Source organism: Martes martes (genome assembly GCF_963455335.1).
Source record: "Martes martes genome assembly, chromosome: X".
Taxonomy (NCBI): Eukaryota; Metazoa; Chordata; class Mammalia; order Carnivora; family Mustelidae; genus Martes; species Martes martes.
This window is the reverse complement of record NC_137897.1, coordinates 7262686-7282089: the sequence shown is the minus strand read 5'-3', so window position 1 is coordinate 7282089 and position 19404 is coordinate 7262686. Positions and strand designations below refer to the sequence as shown.

The window sequence follows — 19404 nt, the reverse complement described above, 5'->3', positions numbered from 1 at the left end:
TGAAGTGACGGCAGGCAAAACGCGTCGTGTTCTTGTGTCATTCTGAAAGCACCTGAAGGATTTACTTCAGTTCTCTTCTCATTTCCTGGTGTCTTAATCCTTAAAATAATAACAAAAGGAAGAATTAAAATAATTTACAGATATTCCTAGTGAGTATCATTTACAATCACACGTGTGGCTTCCGTTTTGCCAGAATGATGTACAGCCGTTTAAGTTGAACTCTGTAATACATTTTCCAAACTTCTTTGTTATCTCATTGTCATTGGAGAGGAGGTATCCAGAGTGAACATTCCTGCCTTCAGGACACTTCCAACTCTTCCGTAATAATAAAGTAACAATAGCTGCCCTTTCCCTGAGGACTTCCTGCGTGCCAGGCTCTGAGAACAACTCTAAGAAGCTACCAATATTGATACTCTGATTTTACACAGGAGTTTTGTTTTTTTTTTTTTAAAGAGTTCAAACTACCTGCCCAAAGTCACCTTTCCAGAAATAGCTCTGGCAGGATATGAGCACATTATAAAGTTCATGGCTTTAATCATGAATGAAGCAATGAATAAATGCACGTTCTATTAGAACGTGTTCCTCTATAGAGGGAACAGTACCTTAGACTAGAAGAATCGATGAGAGGCACCAAATTCTTTGGGATACGATTTCCAAAATTCTGCCCCACATTCTCCACAGATATGCTCATGATTATGAAGCCATATATGGCAGACACTGTAATTTTTTGTTGGGAAACTGTGGTATTTGTACTTGGACAGAGGCTGGAAGTTATCGGAGGTAGTCACTTTCTCTTCTTTTAAAAAAGGGAAAACACCCATAAATTTGAAGTAACTTGTACAATATCATCTTCTCTTCGGAGGCAAAGCCAAAACTGGAACCTGGGTATCCTAGCTCCCCATCCAGGTTATTTTCATCTCAGCCCTCACTGCTTCTCAGTAGAAAAATCATCAATAGCGTTTGTAACTTGGAATTACATATGCAGTAGAATTACATAATCTCATATACACAGAATAAGGATTTATGGATATGGATATGAGTCATTTATTTTATTGGCTACTTCCCACTCATTTGGAAGAACTTTCTGTAACGCAGTTAATTTTGTGCTTGTGAAAACTTCTTGCTGAGAGTTTAATCTATAGAACCCAGTACTGAGAATGAATCTAATAAACCGTCTAGGTTCCTCCAAGTTAGATTAAAATCCTCTCTAGACTGGTAATCTTCCTTTAAAGAGATTAAAGAGGTCTTCAAAGAGAGTTCCCACCTACCTTTTGTAGCCTGTTCAAATATTTACATCCCCCTCCGCTTTCAAAAATTACTTTTTTTTAATCTTCAGTGCAATTCTAGCCTATTCTTCCTAGTCGAACCCTTGAAATATGAGGAGAATTGATATTCCCTTATACTGTTCTCCTTAAAATTAATGGGTTTCAGTAATACATATTCTGGGAGAAATTCAAAATAATCGTAGAATTTGTACCCACCGTAAAAACTGTGGTCGTAATTCCTAAGCTTCACTGATAAACTTATTTATAATAGGAAGTTACGACACATGCTCGGACTCATAGAGTCACTGACCTGTGTAGCTCCTGAAACTCTAGACCGTGGATCGTTTGAGAACTTAGATCTCTGGGGGTCAGTTTTGCTTTACCATTTTCCCAGGCGCCGCAGTGGCTTCGAGGGCTACTCACCACTTCCTCCCGCTTGGTCTTGTCAGTTGCTGGCCAGGCTTCCAGAGGCAGGTCAGGAAGCATGGGGGGCAGGGGCTGTATGGGGAACATCGGAGGCAGAGGTGGCTGTGGCGGCAGGGGCTGGATGGGGTGCACTGGTGGCTGGGGCTGGATGGGCTGGTGAGCCTGTGGCTGGACGGGCTGGGGCTGGAAGGGCTGCTGGGCAGGCAGAGGGAGGTTTGGCTGGTGGTGTTGGGTTGGAGTCATGGAGTGTTGGCCAGGAACTGGCATCATTGGCTGCTGGGGGACCACGGGCTGCTGAGCTGGCATCATGGGGATGTGGTGATGAGGCTGTAGGGCGTGGTTCGGGGGATTCTGCTGGGACAGCACGGGAATGATTTGGTGGTGCAGCCATCCACCCATGGGTTCGTAACCATAGGAAGGGTACTGGTGAGAAACAAAGAGTCAGGTTTACCATTGGCTCCGTTGACTTCCAGCTGGAGAAGTAGTCATGTTTTCTTTGTCATTATTACTATGAGTATTTATTCTTTTTTTTTCCTGTGCAAGAATTTCTGACTGTGTACACAGATATGACCTTTTACAGGCTAGATTTTCCGTTAGTGTCTGTGTGTGGCATAGATATGTTATTTCATTTAAAGGGGAATTGAAATGCATGCTTATCTTTTAAGGGAACAAAGAAAAAAAATCTACATACCGGATGCCTTATCATGTTCTGGTACCACTTCAGGGGGGTAAGCACCTTAAGAAAAAGAGACATTAGAATACATTTGCTTTAATTTCGTTGCATGAAATGCAGACTCACTGTTGCAGTCCTGTCAATACTGATAGCCTGAAAGCGGGAGTTCTACAGAACAAGAATAAAGTTAACATTTCTCAGGTGCTTCCTAAGTGCTGGGCACTACATTACCTCCATCACACACATGTTTCATGTGTTCTCACATACCCTGAGGCAGGTATCCTCACCCTCACTATTACAGATGAGGTCATGAGGAGTTCGAGAGGTTCATGGGCTTGATCAAGGTCACAAAAGTAGTAATGCTGGTGAACTCCACAGCACCTGCTCTTGTTTGCAAGAGCAAAACAAAACAAAACAAATGAATGTGCCATAACATTAGTCATATCCTTTTTTGATTTGCTGTCACAATGAAAAAATAAAGAAGCCAGAAAATCTGTCCCTCAACCTAGAAACTCAGGTTTTCTGGTCAAATATGTCAACCTTTTAAGGTTTCACAGGAAATCTTGCCTCTAAGTGTTACTCACAATTTCCTCAGCTTGTGTGAGTAAACAGATTCACAGAATGTCATCTGAACCTTGGAAAGAAGTAAGAGTTTAGTCCTCCCTAAATGGTATATACTTGGTTAACCTCAGTTCTGGGGATTTCGTGGTGTAGTACTAACCTTGCTCAAATTGTACTTGACAAAGCACCTGTTATATTGCTTAACTATTTTGCTCCTCAAGCCATATTTTGAAGTGTGGGTATTATAATTATTTCCCTTCTCCAGATGAGGAAACCAAAGTTTTAGAGAGAGAAGATGATTTGCCTATGGTCACGTGATTCATATGGGGTTGGGAAGAGCCTCAAACCTGATTTCCAGAAATCTCATGCTTTCCATTGCTCTGCAGAATGTCTCACAGACCCCTTGGTCACTGATCACTGATCTTTCAGTAAAGACGACAAAGGCAACACATAGAGTGTGAACATCTTAGAATCAAGAGTGTCTAGTCGGAAAGGATCTTAAATAGCGTCTTACCTGACCCCCCACCTTCCCCAGGCTGGAATAGAACAAAGCCGTTCGGCCAGAGTTCACTTTCTGCACTACCATGCAGCCCCACCCTGAGTGGTAGCTCACGTTGAATAGCTTTATAGCCATGTAAGGAGGAGAAACTGAGTCAGAGAGGCCAAGTAGGAGTGTGCTGGGGCAGTACAGGCTTGAGGCGACCCATCAGGGCTTAAACCAGGAAGCTGGTAATGGGAACTGAAAAAAGCAGGACTGAGAAACATCTTGAATAAAGAACCAACACACTATTCTTTACAGAGCCCGGGGCATTGTTAACTCAAACAATGGTCAAAATTAGTAAAGAGAAAAATTACCTCATAGCTGAAGTTGATATAACCAGGGTGCCCAGGATGAGGTGGTAGCTTTTACAGAAGGGAAAAGAGGAGAAGAAGCAAGAGGGAGAGGGAGAGAAGAGGGAGGGGGTGGGGGGGGGGAGAGAGAGGAAGAGATTAAGTCAATATGCAATTGTTCACATTAAGAGAGACTGAAGCTACTTTAAAAAAAATCTGTATGGTGCTGAATATATTTAAGGTCTACTTTTCGTTTAAGCATGTATGCTGTGTAGGACAGGAGTCCTCTTATTTTAAAGTGGTCCAGAGGAACTAAATGACTTTCCCAAGACCTGGAAGCAAAAACCAGCACACATTTATCCTCCAGTGATCTTCGGACACCCCCTTCTCCCATCCGTGTGGTCACCTAATCCTACTCTCCCCCGCCTGCCATTTTATGTCTTCATGCGGCTCGCTCCATGTTGGAAAGAGAGATGGGTTTCTCTTACACAATTATGAGATACCAACAGGAAGAGAGCTAGCTCACAAACCTTCCCTTATAGATCAGGAGGCGGGTAAGTGCTTCAGTAGGGAAGACAGTCCTCACAACGGGCGTGCGAAGCACATGCACAACAACAGAAGCGACAACTACCTGTGAATTCTTGATGAGTGTGCGGGGATGGGTGTGGTCAGGTGGAAACGTTATGAGTCCCATGGAAAGTGAAAGAGTTGATTTATGAAATTTACTCTGATTCTTTTTATGATTCTGTCAAAGTTTTTATGGCAGAAAAAAAAAATTTAAGTTCAAAAAAAAAAAAAACCAGCCTGAATCATTATCTACACAAGGACTGTCTGTCCCATCAAAAGGGAGGCCATGTGACCGATGCCTGCATTGTGCAATGCTGGTTGGCCCTGGACGGGGGAGAGGAAGAGGAGAAGGGACCGTGCAGAGCCTCTCCCTCAGACATCCAGTTGATTAAGGCTCTGTTATTTTTAAATGCTCGCATTTTATAAGAGAGTTTGTTTGCTCCCATCTGAATGTAAATTCTTCTAGTCAGATAACTGCCTTTCCTATACCCTCTTGATAGAAGCCCTTAGGGAGTAGGGTTATTCAATTGAGGAGTGGAAAAAGGGCTCAATTTGTAATGTAGAGGCCCCTCAGGGGCCTAGAAATTGCCCCAGTGCAGGATTTCAGGAAGGCAGAGCACAGAATCTTGGTCTTGTGGGCAAGAGAGGAAGAGAGGAGGCAGATACACAAGTTTGCTGGCTTCTGGTTGTATCAACTGCTCTCTATGCCACCGAAAGACAGCTGGGTCCTGCTTTGCCTGCGTGGGGTCTGAGCTCTCTAACCTTATGTATCTATGTCTAAAGAGAATGGGTCAGACTTCCTGGTCCTTGGTACATTCGAATGGAGAAAGCATCCGCACACATTGGGCACAGGTAGGATTCTGGATGACTGCACGGAAGCCCCCATGTGCCGAGCAGGTGCACGCAAGGGGATGCAGCCTCTGACAAGGAGGAGATGGTTCAAGAAGGAAATTCCTGACATAGAAACCTTACCCTCTGAAGGATAACAGACAGTGGGGTTTGGAGGGCAGGAAGAGAGCGGGACATTCATGAGAAATTGGGCTTTAGAGAGAACTGGCATTTCTGTAGTATTTGCCTAAGGCTGATTGAGCACTTTCTCTGGAGGCCTTTCGAGGGTCCCTTCCAAAAGTTTCCTCCATCTAGAGATGGGCAATGATATTTACGAGCGACTTGTTTGCATAGGCTCTCCTGAGGTGCTTGTTAAAATGCAGAGTCCTGGGCACTGCCCCGACTCCGGGTGTCCCGAATCAGAGAGAGGCTTGGGTGGAGGCCTCTGAGAGTACTTTTTCTAACAAGCTCTTCCAAGTGTTTCTTAAACGCAGAGACATTTGAGGACATCTGATCTCGTACTGTCTTAAACCCGCAAGTTGGCCAACTGTGGGGCAGATTTTTATTTCCAAGCTTGTGAAATTGGATATTGACATCTGCAGGGGTGTTTTACTCACGGGCATAGCAAAGGCTGCTCCCAAGAGGCAGGCAAACAAAATCCAGGTCCCCATGTCTTGATGGCCCTGAAATAGAAGTTGACACTTTTCAAAAAATGTTTTTGCAAATATGGACATAATTAATGCTCCCTAAGACCCACATAGCCCATATTAGTCCATTGCCAGTAAAAAAGGATGGGGGCACGTTTTGTGAGGTGACTTCATTCACATGTGATTTCCAGTTCGGAGCTCATTCCATTGCTTTTGGAATCCCGATAGTGGTAAGGATGCTTCTCATTTCGTCAGAGAGCAGAACAAACTGTAGCCATGTGGAGCCATCATTACGTGATCTGCTGTGCTATTTTCCTATACATCTGCAGCCTGGGGAGTCCTAGAAACTAGCTGTAGCTTATAATTAATGATCCCAAGAACGGAGTGGGCTCTAAAAGCTGCGCAGATCTTCAGGGCACACAGTATTTGATACTTCTAGAACCAGGAGGGCACAAAAATGGTGGTGGTGTTGGTTTTGTTTTGTTTTGTTTTGTTTTGTCCGGTCCACCTGACCATTGCTACTGTTAAAAACAAAGACTAATCATCTGAGAAGAGGCATTAAAAAAATCTTCCAAAATAGAGTAAGGAAGGAGTGAAGTGGAGTTCCAGGTGTTTCGACTGCTAGGACTTCCAGCAGGACCTGCAGGAGACACTTGTAGAGCTCTAGATACTGAGCAACAGGTGTGGTTGAATGGAAGGGAGAGGACAGTGCCAATACTTTGTGGTTATTCCATGAATTGTGAATGACAGCTCCTTGAAATTTGCCATATTTAGTCAATGACATCTTCCTTTTTGTTTGGCCCAACACTGTAATTATACACTTTATGACCCTTGGGACACAAAGCAAAACAGGCCATCCTAAAATATGCACATTGCTCTGTGGTAGGAATTGTTGACTATGAAAGCTGTCAGAAGTATCTTAAATTTTGCAGAGAAAGTGAGTAGCTTGTGTAATAATGTTGGCTATAAAAAGCACACCGATGTTTTCTACCTCCCAAATCTGTTTAAGTTTGAATTAATGAGAAAACTCCACATTTCGTTGATGGTTCTATTTGATGTAATTAAACAAAATGGATTTTACAGTAGTAGATGACAGCCTGTGAAAAAGATCATTTTTATCTTAATTGATAGGTAATTAAAATAAATATTTTGCTGTGAGATTTGGCCCTGAAAAGTGCTTTGGGATGCTGGAAGTAAAATTAAAAAAAATAATAATACCGAGAAACACTTTGCTGCATTAGAAGGTAAAATAATTAATCTAAGTAATAAGTCTAATTTAATTATGGTCCAACTGAAGAAGTAACCGAATATGACAGCATGAAGTATTAGAAATGCAGAATACATTTGCATCTTTTATACACGAAATGCAGAAAAAGAAGTAAGCACAATAGAAAGGGTACCAAAGGAATAAAATCCACATACCTTTGAATATGCGTATTCAGAAGAAGTTTCTGTCTGAAACTCAGGGATGCTTGATCCTGTAGCTTTCTCCCAACTAAGAGCTCAATTTATATCATTCACAGCGTCTAGGGCAGCCAATCAGATTTCTGAAGGAAAATGTGTTGAGTATAACTAAAAACCCCTGTATCATGAAGTTTTACAAACTGTGATCAAACAGAAGGCTGCATGTTGTCATTAGTGCATATGCAGCCTTTCATTATGGGCAATAATAGGTTTAACAGGCAAAAAAATTTCATCAGACTGTTTTTAAGTCCACTTTTAAGTCAGCAAATAAGTTGGCTGCACATGCTGATACATTCAAAGTTACTTTTAAGAAGTAGCTGTGTCATTGTCTGGTCCCTGGTTCCAGCAAACACAACATTGTTCTTTACCCAAAAAAGCTAGATTGTTGAATTTCTGTAGTGTAATCAACATGTCCCCTACGGTTCCTCAGCTCTTTCAGATCAGGAGAAGTTGATTCAAACTCCCATTCTGGGAAACCCCCAAGGTTCTCCCCAGTATTTCTCTGAGGGATCCTAAGTTCGGGATCACCACTGCTCTGTTTTCTACTTTCATTGGAAGTATTTTCTCTGTTCCCTGTGGCCATTCGTTTATCAGCAATCTGGTGTCCCCTGAAAGAGGGGACAAAGTCCCTTTCTCCTTGGCCCCATCCTCCCACCCATCTGCCATCCAAGCAACCATGAACCCAGGATGGTCACAGTAGCGAAACTTGTGCTGATGATCCGAAGGACAAGGCAGGAAAGGATGTCCCGCACCCCACAGAACAGCTCAGCCTCTCCCTGTGTGATGGGCCTCCTTTGCCCACATCCTTCTGGCCCAATCCCTCTTTCTCTTATGAACAAATCCAAATTCCTCTCTTCCTTTCCCAGAGCCTCTGAACTTCCTTGGTAGGCACGTTGTCCCCACGTTCTCAGCAGCCTCTCCTTTGCCTAAACGACAGCAACCAAAGCTCTTCCCTCACTGAGAGGACCTCTGATCTAGCTACTCAATCCATATGTCTTTTACTCTCCTACCTTAGTAAAGCATATGGATTCTTTTTCCTGTTGTTCTAGCATCTCATCAGTTAAAAAGCAAATCCGTAACTGCTGATGAGAGGCGGCTGCTGAGCTGTCTATGAATATTAGTTCAGTAAAGGGAATACTGAATTTATATATACTCAGACACTAGTGGTGGTATAGCCAGATGTCTTTTACTACTTAAGTAATATGTATTTTTTTAAATTTTAAAAGATTTTATTTATTTATTTGAGAGAAAGAGAGCAAAAGTGGGGAGCAGCAGGCAGAGGGAGAGGAAGAGTCAGGCTCCCCGCTGAGCAGGGAGCCCAATGCGGGACTCGATCCCCGGACTCCAGGATTGTGACCTGAGCTGAAGGCAGATGCTTAACCAACTGAGCTGCTCAGGTTCCCCAGCTTAAGTAGTATTCTTAGAGTTTGTACAGGTACATGTATTTTTATATACACGCTCCGCATTGGCTGAATTAAATTCAAGGAGAAATATACCCGTGAAAGGCAATGTAGTACTATCAAGAACTAGAGCTTAGACTTACGTGGTTCCTGACCCCAGCTTCACCACACTTGACACAGAGTAAAGGTGTAAAAAATGCTAATAAATAAGATTACAAGTTGATCTTTGTGGATGAATTAGGAGGGAACAAATAACCATGGTGAAGAAAGGTGGATCTCTCAAGCAGAGAGCGAGAGGCAGATCGCAGAGAGGGAAGTGGAAGATTATAAAAGGCAAAAGGTATGGGTAAAAGTGAGGGTGGACTGTAGTTCTGAGAGCCAGCTGTGTCCAGGGTTTGTATTTATTCCTGAGTATGTTAGTGGTGAGTTGTGTATCAGAGGCAAGAAGGATTCCTTCCCTTTGAAGGAAATTATGAAACGGATTTTAAGAGAATTGGCATCAGCTTACTTAGAGGAGGAGGAGGTGGGGGGTGTGACGCAAAGTGGCACGGGAAAGGAGAAGGGAAAGGAAGAGCAATGTAGATCACATCATATTCTTTTTCAATCCTTTTTTCTGTTTTATTTAATTACATATAATGGTGTCTGAAAAGATTCGGGACATATATTTCCTGCAAAGTCATGGTTCATCTCTACTAACAAAGTCACTGGTGAACCATTCGTGGTCTTGTAGTGTTCCAGAACTTACCTCATTACTTTGTGTCCCACTTCAAGAATGAGAGACTCATGTATTTGTCCACAAGAATCAACACAAAGACCCCGCATTGTGGCATTAATTTCTCCGGTCCACTGGCTAGTGGGTTATTGCCATTTCACCATGGACAGTTGTTCAGGCTTTGATGGCAAATACAATAGAAACGATGTGGTTCTTTCTGTTTATTTTCTCCCACTGTGTGTTCTGAGTCATAGGATATTAAAATATGGATCTCTCTGCTGAAATGTCTTCCGCTGATTTAGGTCCCACATATGCAGTTTGAAAGTTAATGTTTGGGGGGAAAAAAACAAAATTTCAGTTGAAAATCTTTTGCCGTAGGCAATTATTTCATTTATGAATACATTGAGTTTATAAAAGAAAACAGAATTTACTGGCCTGGCTGCTTATTTTGTTCTGTAGAGGCTGTAACATTTCCAAAATATTTGTGTTCTTGTATTTCTTGCTCTTTGATGTCAGATACTGTCTTCTCTTTTTAAAAAGAATTGCTATTTTTAAAAAATGGACCGTAAGTGTAAAATATTTTTCTCTCTGGCATTATCCCTGGAACAACTGCGACAAGATGACCCGAGAAGGTGTCTTCATTCACTTAGGCTTTCATTCCATATACGGATGCTGAATACCGAAGAGCCTAGACCATTCGTATTACTGTAGCAGACAAATACATCATGAATTGATGATCATCTCGAGAAGCTTTTCTCCAAAATGATGAATGAATAAACACCCTTATGGATTACAGGTTCCCATTCTTGCTTAGTGGGAAGAAAGAGCGTCCAAGAAAGGGTTATTAAAAAAAAAAAAATCACACTTGGGACACCTTTTCGCCCAGAAACATCTGCTCTCGAGTCCTTCCTGAGACCTGTAGGATCAAGCAGGGCTGCAAAAGATGCAGCTCGTGTGGAAGGGCGTCAGGCTGGGAAGCCTTCTACTGTTTTTGGCACAAATCAAAACCCAGATGGTTCCCGCCCGTGGTCAGAGTTGAGGGAAAGCACGGGTTAATCCTGGGTGGCGGGAATCTGACCCACCACCATTGTGTCTCCTCATGTGGGCCTCATCGGATCCATTTAATGGAAGGAGGCCATGGCAGTCAAGAGCCGAAGCAGTCCGGAGCTCTGAGAGGAAGCATGTCTTAAATGTCTTCACCTCCCGCAACGCCTGGCTTCAAACAGTAAAGCTCTCAACAACGACACCAGATTTTATGGTTAGTCTTTTCCTTGACTCGCAACTCATCGCATTCTGCTGTGTCCATGTTGCTGATGCCAACAGCTTCTCCCCTCCTAGTTGGCTGCTTCTAATTTACAGTGAGCCGGGAAAATCTGATGGCCAAGCTTGTTAGAATTTTGTGTGGACTGCAAGTGAAGAGATGCCCTAAGCGGTATTGGCGCTGGAGGCTCGCTTGTGAGAAAAGCTCAAACGTTTCAGTCTTGTGGCCTTGCTTTTTGACTGCTGGGAGGAGGTTTGGTTTTGTTTTGGAGGTTTGCCCCCTTTGCTTAACTTCCTGGGTTCGAGCAGTGATTGAAGCATACAGGGGACCTTCAGATAAGTCAGGTGTTAGGAGTTCCAGAAGCCTTTCTTATCTTCTAGGGGAGCTCAAGTCTCAAGTCTTTCTTTTAAAGCAGGTCCAAGATTGTCCAATATTCTGGAATAATCTCAAGAGTGAGTATTCTTAAGTAGCTGGAGCCAAAGTCAGCTTTTTTTTAAGATTTTATTTATTTATTTGACAGAGAGAGAGATCACAAATAGGCAGAGAGGCAGGCAGAGAGAGGTGGAAGCAGGCTCCCCGCTGAGCAGAGAGCCCGATGCGGGGCTCGATCCCAGGACCCTGAGATCATGACCTGAGCTGAAGGCAGAGGCTTAAACCACTAAGCCACCCAGGCACCCCCCAAAGTCAGCTTTTAAATGTTTCTTCTGTGGACATTTATGTACAAGAAAATCTTGTTCTCTAGGCTGCTGTTTTGGTTTGGTTTGGTTTGGTTTTTTGCTGGAGTGGAGTTGTACCCTCTTGAGAACTCAGGTACACTGCTGCTAAGTGATTCCAGTCAACGCGGTGACTTCCCTTTGCAACCCATGGAGGTCAGATATTGTGTCTTATACGTCCTTGGGAGCTCTTTGTTATCTAGAATAATCTCTCTTACAAGCTAGGTGCTGGATGAATGTGTTGATTAATTGAAGAAAATGTAGAGAAATTATCTGTGACACTATGAAAATGCATAAAAAAGTCCTTGATCTATGTGGCTTTTCCATAGACAAAGAAATCTTGATATCTTGATATCTTGATTCACCAAGATGACAGATGACTCAGCATCACTGTCAAGTCTTCCAATGGACTTTCAGGCAAATGGCTTCTAAGAAGAACCTTCAAAAGGAGATACTGTAAAAGGTTTCCAGTCCATTATCCTAACATCCTCATTTTGTTTGGCTCTGATCTGTTAGTTCAGACTATTATTTACTATGAACAAATATACTATGACAGAGCCGCTTGATCTTTTCTTATTTGTGACTGAGTTTGTTTGCTTAAGATAATAAAGCTTTATTATTATTATTATTATTATCATTATTTTCTTGGGCTTCTAGAATCACTTCAGCCCAAGGAGTAATATGAAAAAAATAACAATAAAAAACCCTCTCTCACTCACATTCACATACTTCGTTGATTGCAAGCCATCAGTATCTATTCCAGAATACCCTGGAAATAACCATGTTTTAGGATTGGTTATTTGAAGCTATGAAAAAAAGGAAGAATTGTTTACTGGCTAACAGCATTTAATAAGTGAGTAGACTTGGGACAGGGAGCATAAGAAAAGCAGTAACAGAAATAAGGAAACAGAAAAAAGGCACAAGTAAGAAGAGGGAAATGTAGTGATAGTTCGAAGTGGTGATCAGAGATGGTGACAGGCTTATTAGCAAGCCACCAGTGTCCTGAAAAGAAAAGATAAAACTTATTAATGAAGCAATAGGAGATAATACAGCTACACGGGAAAGGGAGAGGGCCCTTGGTCACAAGCTCTGAACATATTCCTTAGAGGCCAAAATCATGCTGTGACTTCGGCAGCCATTATGGAGCACATGGTATATGCCTAACGCGGTCGTCAGCCTTGGCGTATAAATGTGAAGACGACAGTGGTCCAATTCTCAAGCTCCTCATGGCCTCTAGAAGATTTCTTCACTCTGAGTTGGAGGGGAGAACGCTGGGTGTGCTGTTGGAACAAATCATCCTTCTGGCCTCCGGGAAGCTAACACACTCTGTGTCTCTGTCTGTGTTTGTGGATGAGAAAGGGGTGAGGAGGGAGCGGAGGGCGAGTAGTGACACCAAGAGGCAGCAGAGGCTGTGGTGAGGGCAGGCCTTCTGGAGCATTCCAGCTGTGCTTTGGGTGCATCGGGAAGGGCCATGTTAACTATACTAGGGCCACTTCTGTCTTTCAGCCTGAAGTCCTTTACTTTCTGCTTCCGCATGATTGAGCATTAACTGCTACACACACCGAGTCAGTCCGGGGAAGAGTTAGCTATAACCAGCGCCTGCTGTTTCCATGACGAACTAACACCGAAAACAAAATGTCTGCCAGTAGGGGGCTGGCTCAAGTGAGAGTGTTCATGTGCATTGGCTGACACAGAAAAATGTCTGTGACACATAGTCTGGTGAAAAAAGGTGGACGCTTAAAGTTCTCTTTATCTAAAACGGTTCTCCCTCTTCCTCTTCCTTCTTTGCCCTCCCTCCCCCACTCTCTCCCTTTCTCTCCATTTGAGGAGAGAGCCACCAAAATATTAACAGTCATTATCTAAGACACTCATTTCTGAAAGTCTCCAGGAAGCCAAGACTTTATTTTATTTATTCTAAATGATCCATGAATGGAGCAAATGCAGGGGAGAGACAAGAAGCTTGGGGCATAATTTCTCAATCCTGTTCAGTAAGAGTGATGAGTGAGTGACGGTGCTATGTCTCCCATAGGCCCTGGGTTTATAGAATATTCGTTCTCAGAGGAGGGGGGAAAAGCTGAACAGAAAATCAAAGACAAAAAAAAAAGACTGTTTTAAAGCAATAGGCTCCCTTTTAGATCAGTAGTAGAAAATATCCTAGTAATACAAGCATTCACAGAAAGAGTTCATACAAGCTTGTAATTTGAAAGATCTGTAAGCATTTGCTAAATATCTGGTGGAGCGATTTTCAATAAGGGAAATTATATGCAGATGGATCGTGTGTTGTTTGGGTTATAATTAACTGGTCACTGTCGGGAGTGAAAATGTTACATCTGTGTGAACAGAGATACCACAGTAATGTAAAAACAAGCATTCCTACTTCTGCTTGTTGGTCAAAGTACTCCAAAGTAAGTTGCACTTACCTCCTGGGGTTCAGCGTACAAATGCACAGACTGGTATTTTCTGAACAAAAGCAACATGCCATGGTGGAGAGAACTTGACTTTGGCAGGACAGCCTAGGTCAGAACTGTGGTTGGGCCACTGACCCACCATGCCTAACTTTCACCGATGTTCTTGACTCTGGTACACTTACCTTACTGCCTGGAAAATGGGAAGACACCAGCAAGGGAAAGCTGGATGTCCTTCAATACACATTTGACTCTTCGCAATCAGGATTTCCAATATCAAGAGTGACAATTTTAGTCATCGCTCAAGGGGCAGAGGGAGCAAATTGAAAGAAACAAAGGAAATAGTTTACCACCTAAAAGGTTGGAAATGATCCTTCTCACATATTTCCTCCGCAGAGTTTCTTCTGTTCCCGGACAGAACATTCTTACATTGTCAACAGTTTGGTGGCATACTTTCCATCCTCATCTCTTAAGGAACTGCCCACAGGGAGACAAATATAAAATGTCAGAATACGATTTTCCTACGATCTGCTCATTCTACAGAGGACAGAAAATAGGCAGCGAGACCTAAGTATCAGCGATGTGTTGTCACTGCTGGTATCCATTCCAGTCATTGTTTTGGCTAATGGCCCTTTGAACATGCACAGAGCCCTGAGCAGCTCTCCCGCTAGCAGCCTCTTCTTCACATCCCTAACTTCTGTAAGATCCGGTGGTAGCTGTTGAGAATCATTTCCAAACCTCTGTTACAAAATCACATCACGAGTGGTATGCCTGCTTGGAGTATTAACTAGATTTGAAGCTGATAGAATCCTGAAGAATGAAATGAATCAGGAAGAAGACCAGCAATTAATTTAATTCTACACACATACATTTTATTATAGGGAATTTTTCCTTGAAATGAAATTAGACAGATGTAATTGTCTGTCGCAGATATCTGTGGAGTGACTGCAAGGTTGTTCTAATTGTAGGCAACGTTTCCCCCAGTATAATGTTAACGTAGCCTTAAAATAATAATAAAATCTCCATTTTGGGGTCTTACCTAGTGCATCATCTTTATCACCCTCATGCTTTTAGGAGAATCATAGTCATGTGCTAAGTTTTTTTCTCAATAGCATTTCATGCATCTCCCTACTTTTTAAATCATTAGTATAAAATATTTATCGAGTATCTGTAATATCCAAGGGATAGGGATATGTGGCCTGATAGCCATACGATGAAATGGTATTAGCCATACAAAGGAATGAAGCACTGATACACGTCACAACGTGGATAAATCTTAAAAACGTGCTGAGTGAAAGAAGCCAAACACAAAGGACCGTATATCATAGGATTCCATTTTTTTTTTCAATTTTTTATTTATTTTCAGCGTAACAGTATTCATTGTTTTTTCACCACACCCAGTGCTCCATGCAATCCGTGCCCTCCCTAATACCCACCACCTGGTTCCCCCAACCTCCCACCCCCCGCCCCTTCAAAACCCTCAGGTTGTTTTTCAGAGTCCATAGTCTCTCATGGTTCACCTCCCCTTCCAATTTCCCTCAACTCCCTTCTCCTCTCCATCTACCCTTGTCCTCTATATTATTTGTTATTCTCCACCAATAAGTGAAACCATATGATACTTGACTTTCTCTGTTTGACTTATTTCACTCAGCATAATCTCTTCCAGTCCTGTCCATGTTGCTACAAAAGTTGGGTATTCGTCCTTTCTGATGGAGGCATAATACTCCATAGTGTATATGGACCACATCTTCCTTATCTATTCATCCGTTGAAGGGCATCTTGGTTCTTTCCACAGTTTGGCGACCGTGGCCATGGCTGCTATAAACATTGGGGTACAGATGGCCCTTCTTTTCACTACATCTGTATCTTTGGGGTAAATACCCAGCAGTGCAATTGCAGGGTCATAGGGAAGATCTATTTTTAATTTCCTGAGGAATCTCCACACTGTTCTCCAAAGTGGCTGCACCAGTTTGCATTCCCACCAACAGTGTAAGAGGGTTCCCCTTTCTCCACATCCTCTCCAACACACGTTGTTTCCTGTCTTGCTAATTTTGGCCATTCTAGCTGGTGTAAGGTGGTATCTCAATGTGGTTTTGATTTGAATCTCCCTGATGGCTAGTGATGATGAACATTTTTTCATGTGTCTGGTAGCCATTTGTATGTCTTCATTGGAGAAGTGTCTGTTCATATCTTCTGCCCATTTTTTAATATGATTATCTGTTTTGTGTGTGTTGAGTTTGAGGAGTTCTTTATAGATCCTGGATATCAACCTTTTATCTGTACTGTCATTTGCAAATATCTTCTCCCATTCCGTGGGTTGCCTCTTTGTTTTGATGACTGTTTCTTTTGCTGTGCAGAAGCTTTTGATCTTGATGAAGTCCCAGAAGTTCATCTTTGCCTTTGTTTCCTTCGCCTTTGGAGACATATCTTGAAAGAAGTTGCTGTGGCTGATATCAAAGAGGTTACTCGCTATGTTCTCCTCGAGGATTCTGATGGATTCCTGTCTCACGTTGAGGTCTTTTATCCATTTCGAGTTTATCTTTGTGTACGGTGTAAGAGAATGGTCAAGTTTCATTCTTCTACATATAGCTGTCCAGTTTTCCCAGCACCATTTATTGAAGAGACTGTCTTTTTTCCACTGGATATTTTTTCCTGTTTTGTCAAAGATTATTTGACCATAGAGTTGAGGGTCCATATCTGGGCTCTCTACTCTGTTCCACTGGTCCATGTGTCTGTTTTTATGCCAGTACCATGCTGTCTTGGTGATCACAGCTTTGTAGTAAAGCTTGAAATCAGGTAACGTGATGCCACCAGTTTTATTTTTGTTTTTCAACATTTCCTTAGCAATTCGGGGTCTCTTCTGATTCCATACAAATTTTAGTATTATTTGCTCCAGCTCTTTGAAAAATACTGGTGGAATTTTGATTGGAATGGCATTAAAAGTATAGATTGCTCTGGGCAGTATAGACATTTTAACGATGTTTATTCTTCCCATCCAAGAGCATGGAATGGTCTTCCATCTTTTTGTGTCTTCTTCAATGCTAGGGAGAGAGGAATGGGGAGTGACTGCTAATGGGTTTGGGTTTGGGGGTGGGGAGTGATGGAAGTGTTCTGGAAGTAGTGGTGGTTAGTTGCATAACCTTGTGACTGTACCAAAAACCACTCTGTTGTACACTTCAAAGTGGTGAATTTTATGGTGTTTGAATTATATCTCAATCTAAAAAAAAAAAGACCTATCAAAAATATATACATGTTGGTCTCTACCCTCAGAAAATTCAGTCTTTATACAAAATAAAGAGGGGCACCTGAGTGGTTCAGCCAGTTAAGCATCTGACTCTTGATTTTCAGCTCAGGTCTTGATCTCAGGGTCATGAGTTTGAGCCCCACTTTGGGCTTCATGCTGGGCATGGAGCCTACTTAAAGAAAAATTAAAGTAAAGAAACATGAAATACTAAGCACAGTGCAACAATGAATAATAATAGTACAAGAGTTGCCACATCATGGTACACTTATTGATGATCATGACCCGTGATGGTGGAGCTTATCATTTATTAAGTGACAACCAGTGTTTTGGCACTGTACATGTTTATTTTTTTTAACTTTTTTCATTTTATTTTTTTCAGTGTTCCAAAAGTCATTGTTTGTGCACCACACCCAGTGCTCCGTGCAATATGTGCCCTCCACAATACCCACCACCAGGCTCACCCAACCCCCCACCTCTCTCCTCTCCAAAACCCTCAGGTTGTTTCTCAGAGTCCACGGTCTCTCATGGTTGGTCTCCCTCTCTGATTTCCCCCAACTCACTTCTCCTCTCCATCTCCCCATGTCCTCCGTGTTATTCCTTATGCTCCACCAGTAAGTGAAACCGTATGATAATTGACACTCTCTGCTTGACTTATTTCACTCAGCATAATCTCTTCCAGTCCCGTCCTTGTTGATACAAAAGTTGGGTATTCATCCTTTCTGATGGAGGCATAATACTCCATAGTATATGGAGTATATATCTTTATCCATTCGTCCATTGAAGGGCATCTTGGTTCTTTCCACATTTTGGTGACTGTGGCCATTGCTGCTATGAACATTGGGGTACAGATGGCCCTTCTTTTCACTACATCTGTATCTTTGAGGTAAATATCCAGTAGTACAATTGCAGGGTCATAAGGTAGCTCTATTTTTAATTTCTTGAGGAATCTCCACACTGTTTTCCAAAGTGGCTGCACCAACTTGCATTCCCATCAACAGTGTAAGAGGGTTCCCCTTTCTCCGCATCCTCTCCAACACATGTTGTTTACTGTCTTGTTAATTTTGGCCATTCTAACTGATATAAGGTGGTATCTCAATGTGGTTTTGATTTGAATCTCCCTGATGGCTAATGATGATGAACATTTTTTCATGTGTCTGTTAGCCATTTGTATGTCTTCTTTGGAGAAGTGTCTGTTCATGTCTTCTGCCCATTTTTTTGATGTGATTATCTGTTTTGTGTGTGTTGAGTTTGAGGACTTCTTTATAGATCCTGGATATCAGCCCTTTGACTGTAGTGTCATTTGCAAATATCTTTTCCCATTCCGTGGGTTGCCTCTTTGTTTTGTTGACTGTTTCCTTTGCTGTTCAGAAGCTTTTGATCTTGATGAAGTCTGAGAAGTTCACTTTCTCTTTTGTTTCCTTTGCTTTGGAGACATATCTTGAAAGAAGTTGCTGTGGCCCATGTTGAAGAGGTTACTGTCTATGTTCTCCTCTAGGATTTTGATAGATTCCTGCTTCACATTGAGGTCTTTTATCCATTTTGAGTTTATCTTTGTGTATGGTGTAAGAGAATGGTCGAGTTTCATTCTTCTATATATAGTTGTCCAATTTTCCCTGCACCTTTTATTGAAGAGACTGTCTTTTTTTCCACTGAATATTTTTTCCTTCTTTGTCGAAGATTATTTGACCCTAGAGTTGAGGGTCCATATCTGGGCTCTCTACTCTGTTCCACTGGTCTTTTTGTCTGTTTTTGTGCCAGTGCCATGCTATCTTGGTGATCACAGCTTTGTAGTAAAGCTTGAAATCAGGCAACGTGATGCCCCCAGTTTTGTTTTTCTTTTTCAACATTTCCTTAGCAATTCGGTGTCTCTTCTGGTTCCATACAAATTTTAGGATTGTTCGTTCCAGCTCTTTGAAAAATGCCGGTGGAATTTTGATCAGGATGGCATTGGAAGTATAGATTGCTCTAGGCAGTGTAGACATTTTAACAATGTTTATTCTTTCGATCCAAGAGCATGGAATGGTCTTCCATCTTTTTGTGTCTTCTTCAATTTCTTTCCTGAGTGTTCTGTAGTTCCTCGAGTACAGATCATTTACCTCTTTGGTTAGGTATCTTATGGTTCTTGAAGCTGTAGTAAATGGAATCGATTCTCTAATTTCCCTTTCTGTATTTTCATATTTAGTGTATAAGAAAGCCACTGATTTCTGTACATTGATTTTGTATCCTGCCACATTGCTGCATTGCTGTATGAGTTCTAGTAGTTTGGGGATAGAGTCTTTTGGGTTTTGCATATAAAATATCATGTCATCTGCTAAGAGAGAGAGTTTGACTTCTTCTTTGACAATTTGGATACCTTTTATTTCTGTTTGTTGTCTGATTGCTGTTGCTAGGACTTCTAGTACTATAT

The 19404-nt window shown here is 42.0% G+C and overlaps 2 protein-coding genes across 2 annotated transcripts in view; one reads left to right on the top strand and one right to left on the bottom strand.

The window, feature by feature from the left end:
- The window catches only part of ARHGAP6 (Rho GTPase activating protein 6), a gene marked incomplete at its 5' end in the record, with an annotated part of 482519 nt that overhangs the window by 355565 nt on the left and 107550 nt on the right, over positions 1-19404 (top strand). The gene's annotated exons all lie outside the window — the stretch shown is intronic.
- Positions 1560-5822, bottom strand: AMELX (amelogenin X-linked; the record flags this gene model as incomplete). Its single annotated transcript, XM_080795783.1, has 5 exons — positions 1560-2114; positions 2383-2427; positions 2491-2532; positions 3781-3828; positions 5769-5822. The coding sequence occupies 5 exons, from the start codon at positions 5820-5822 to the stop codon at positions 1560-1562; spliced, it is 744 nt and encodes a 247-aa protein (XP_080651909.1).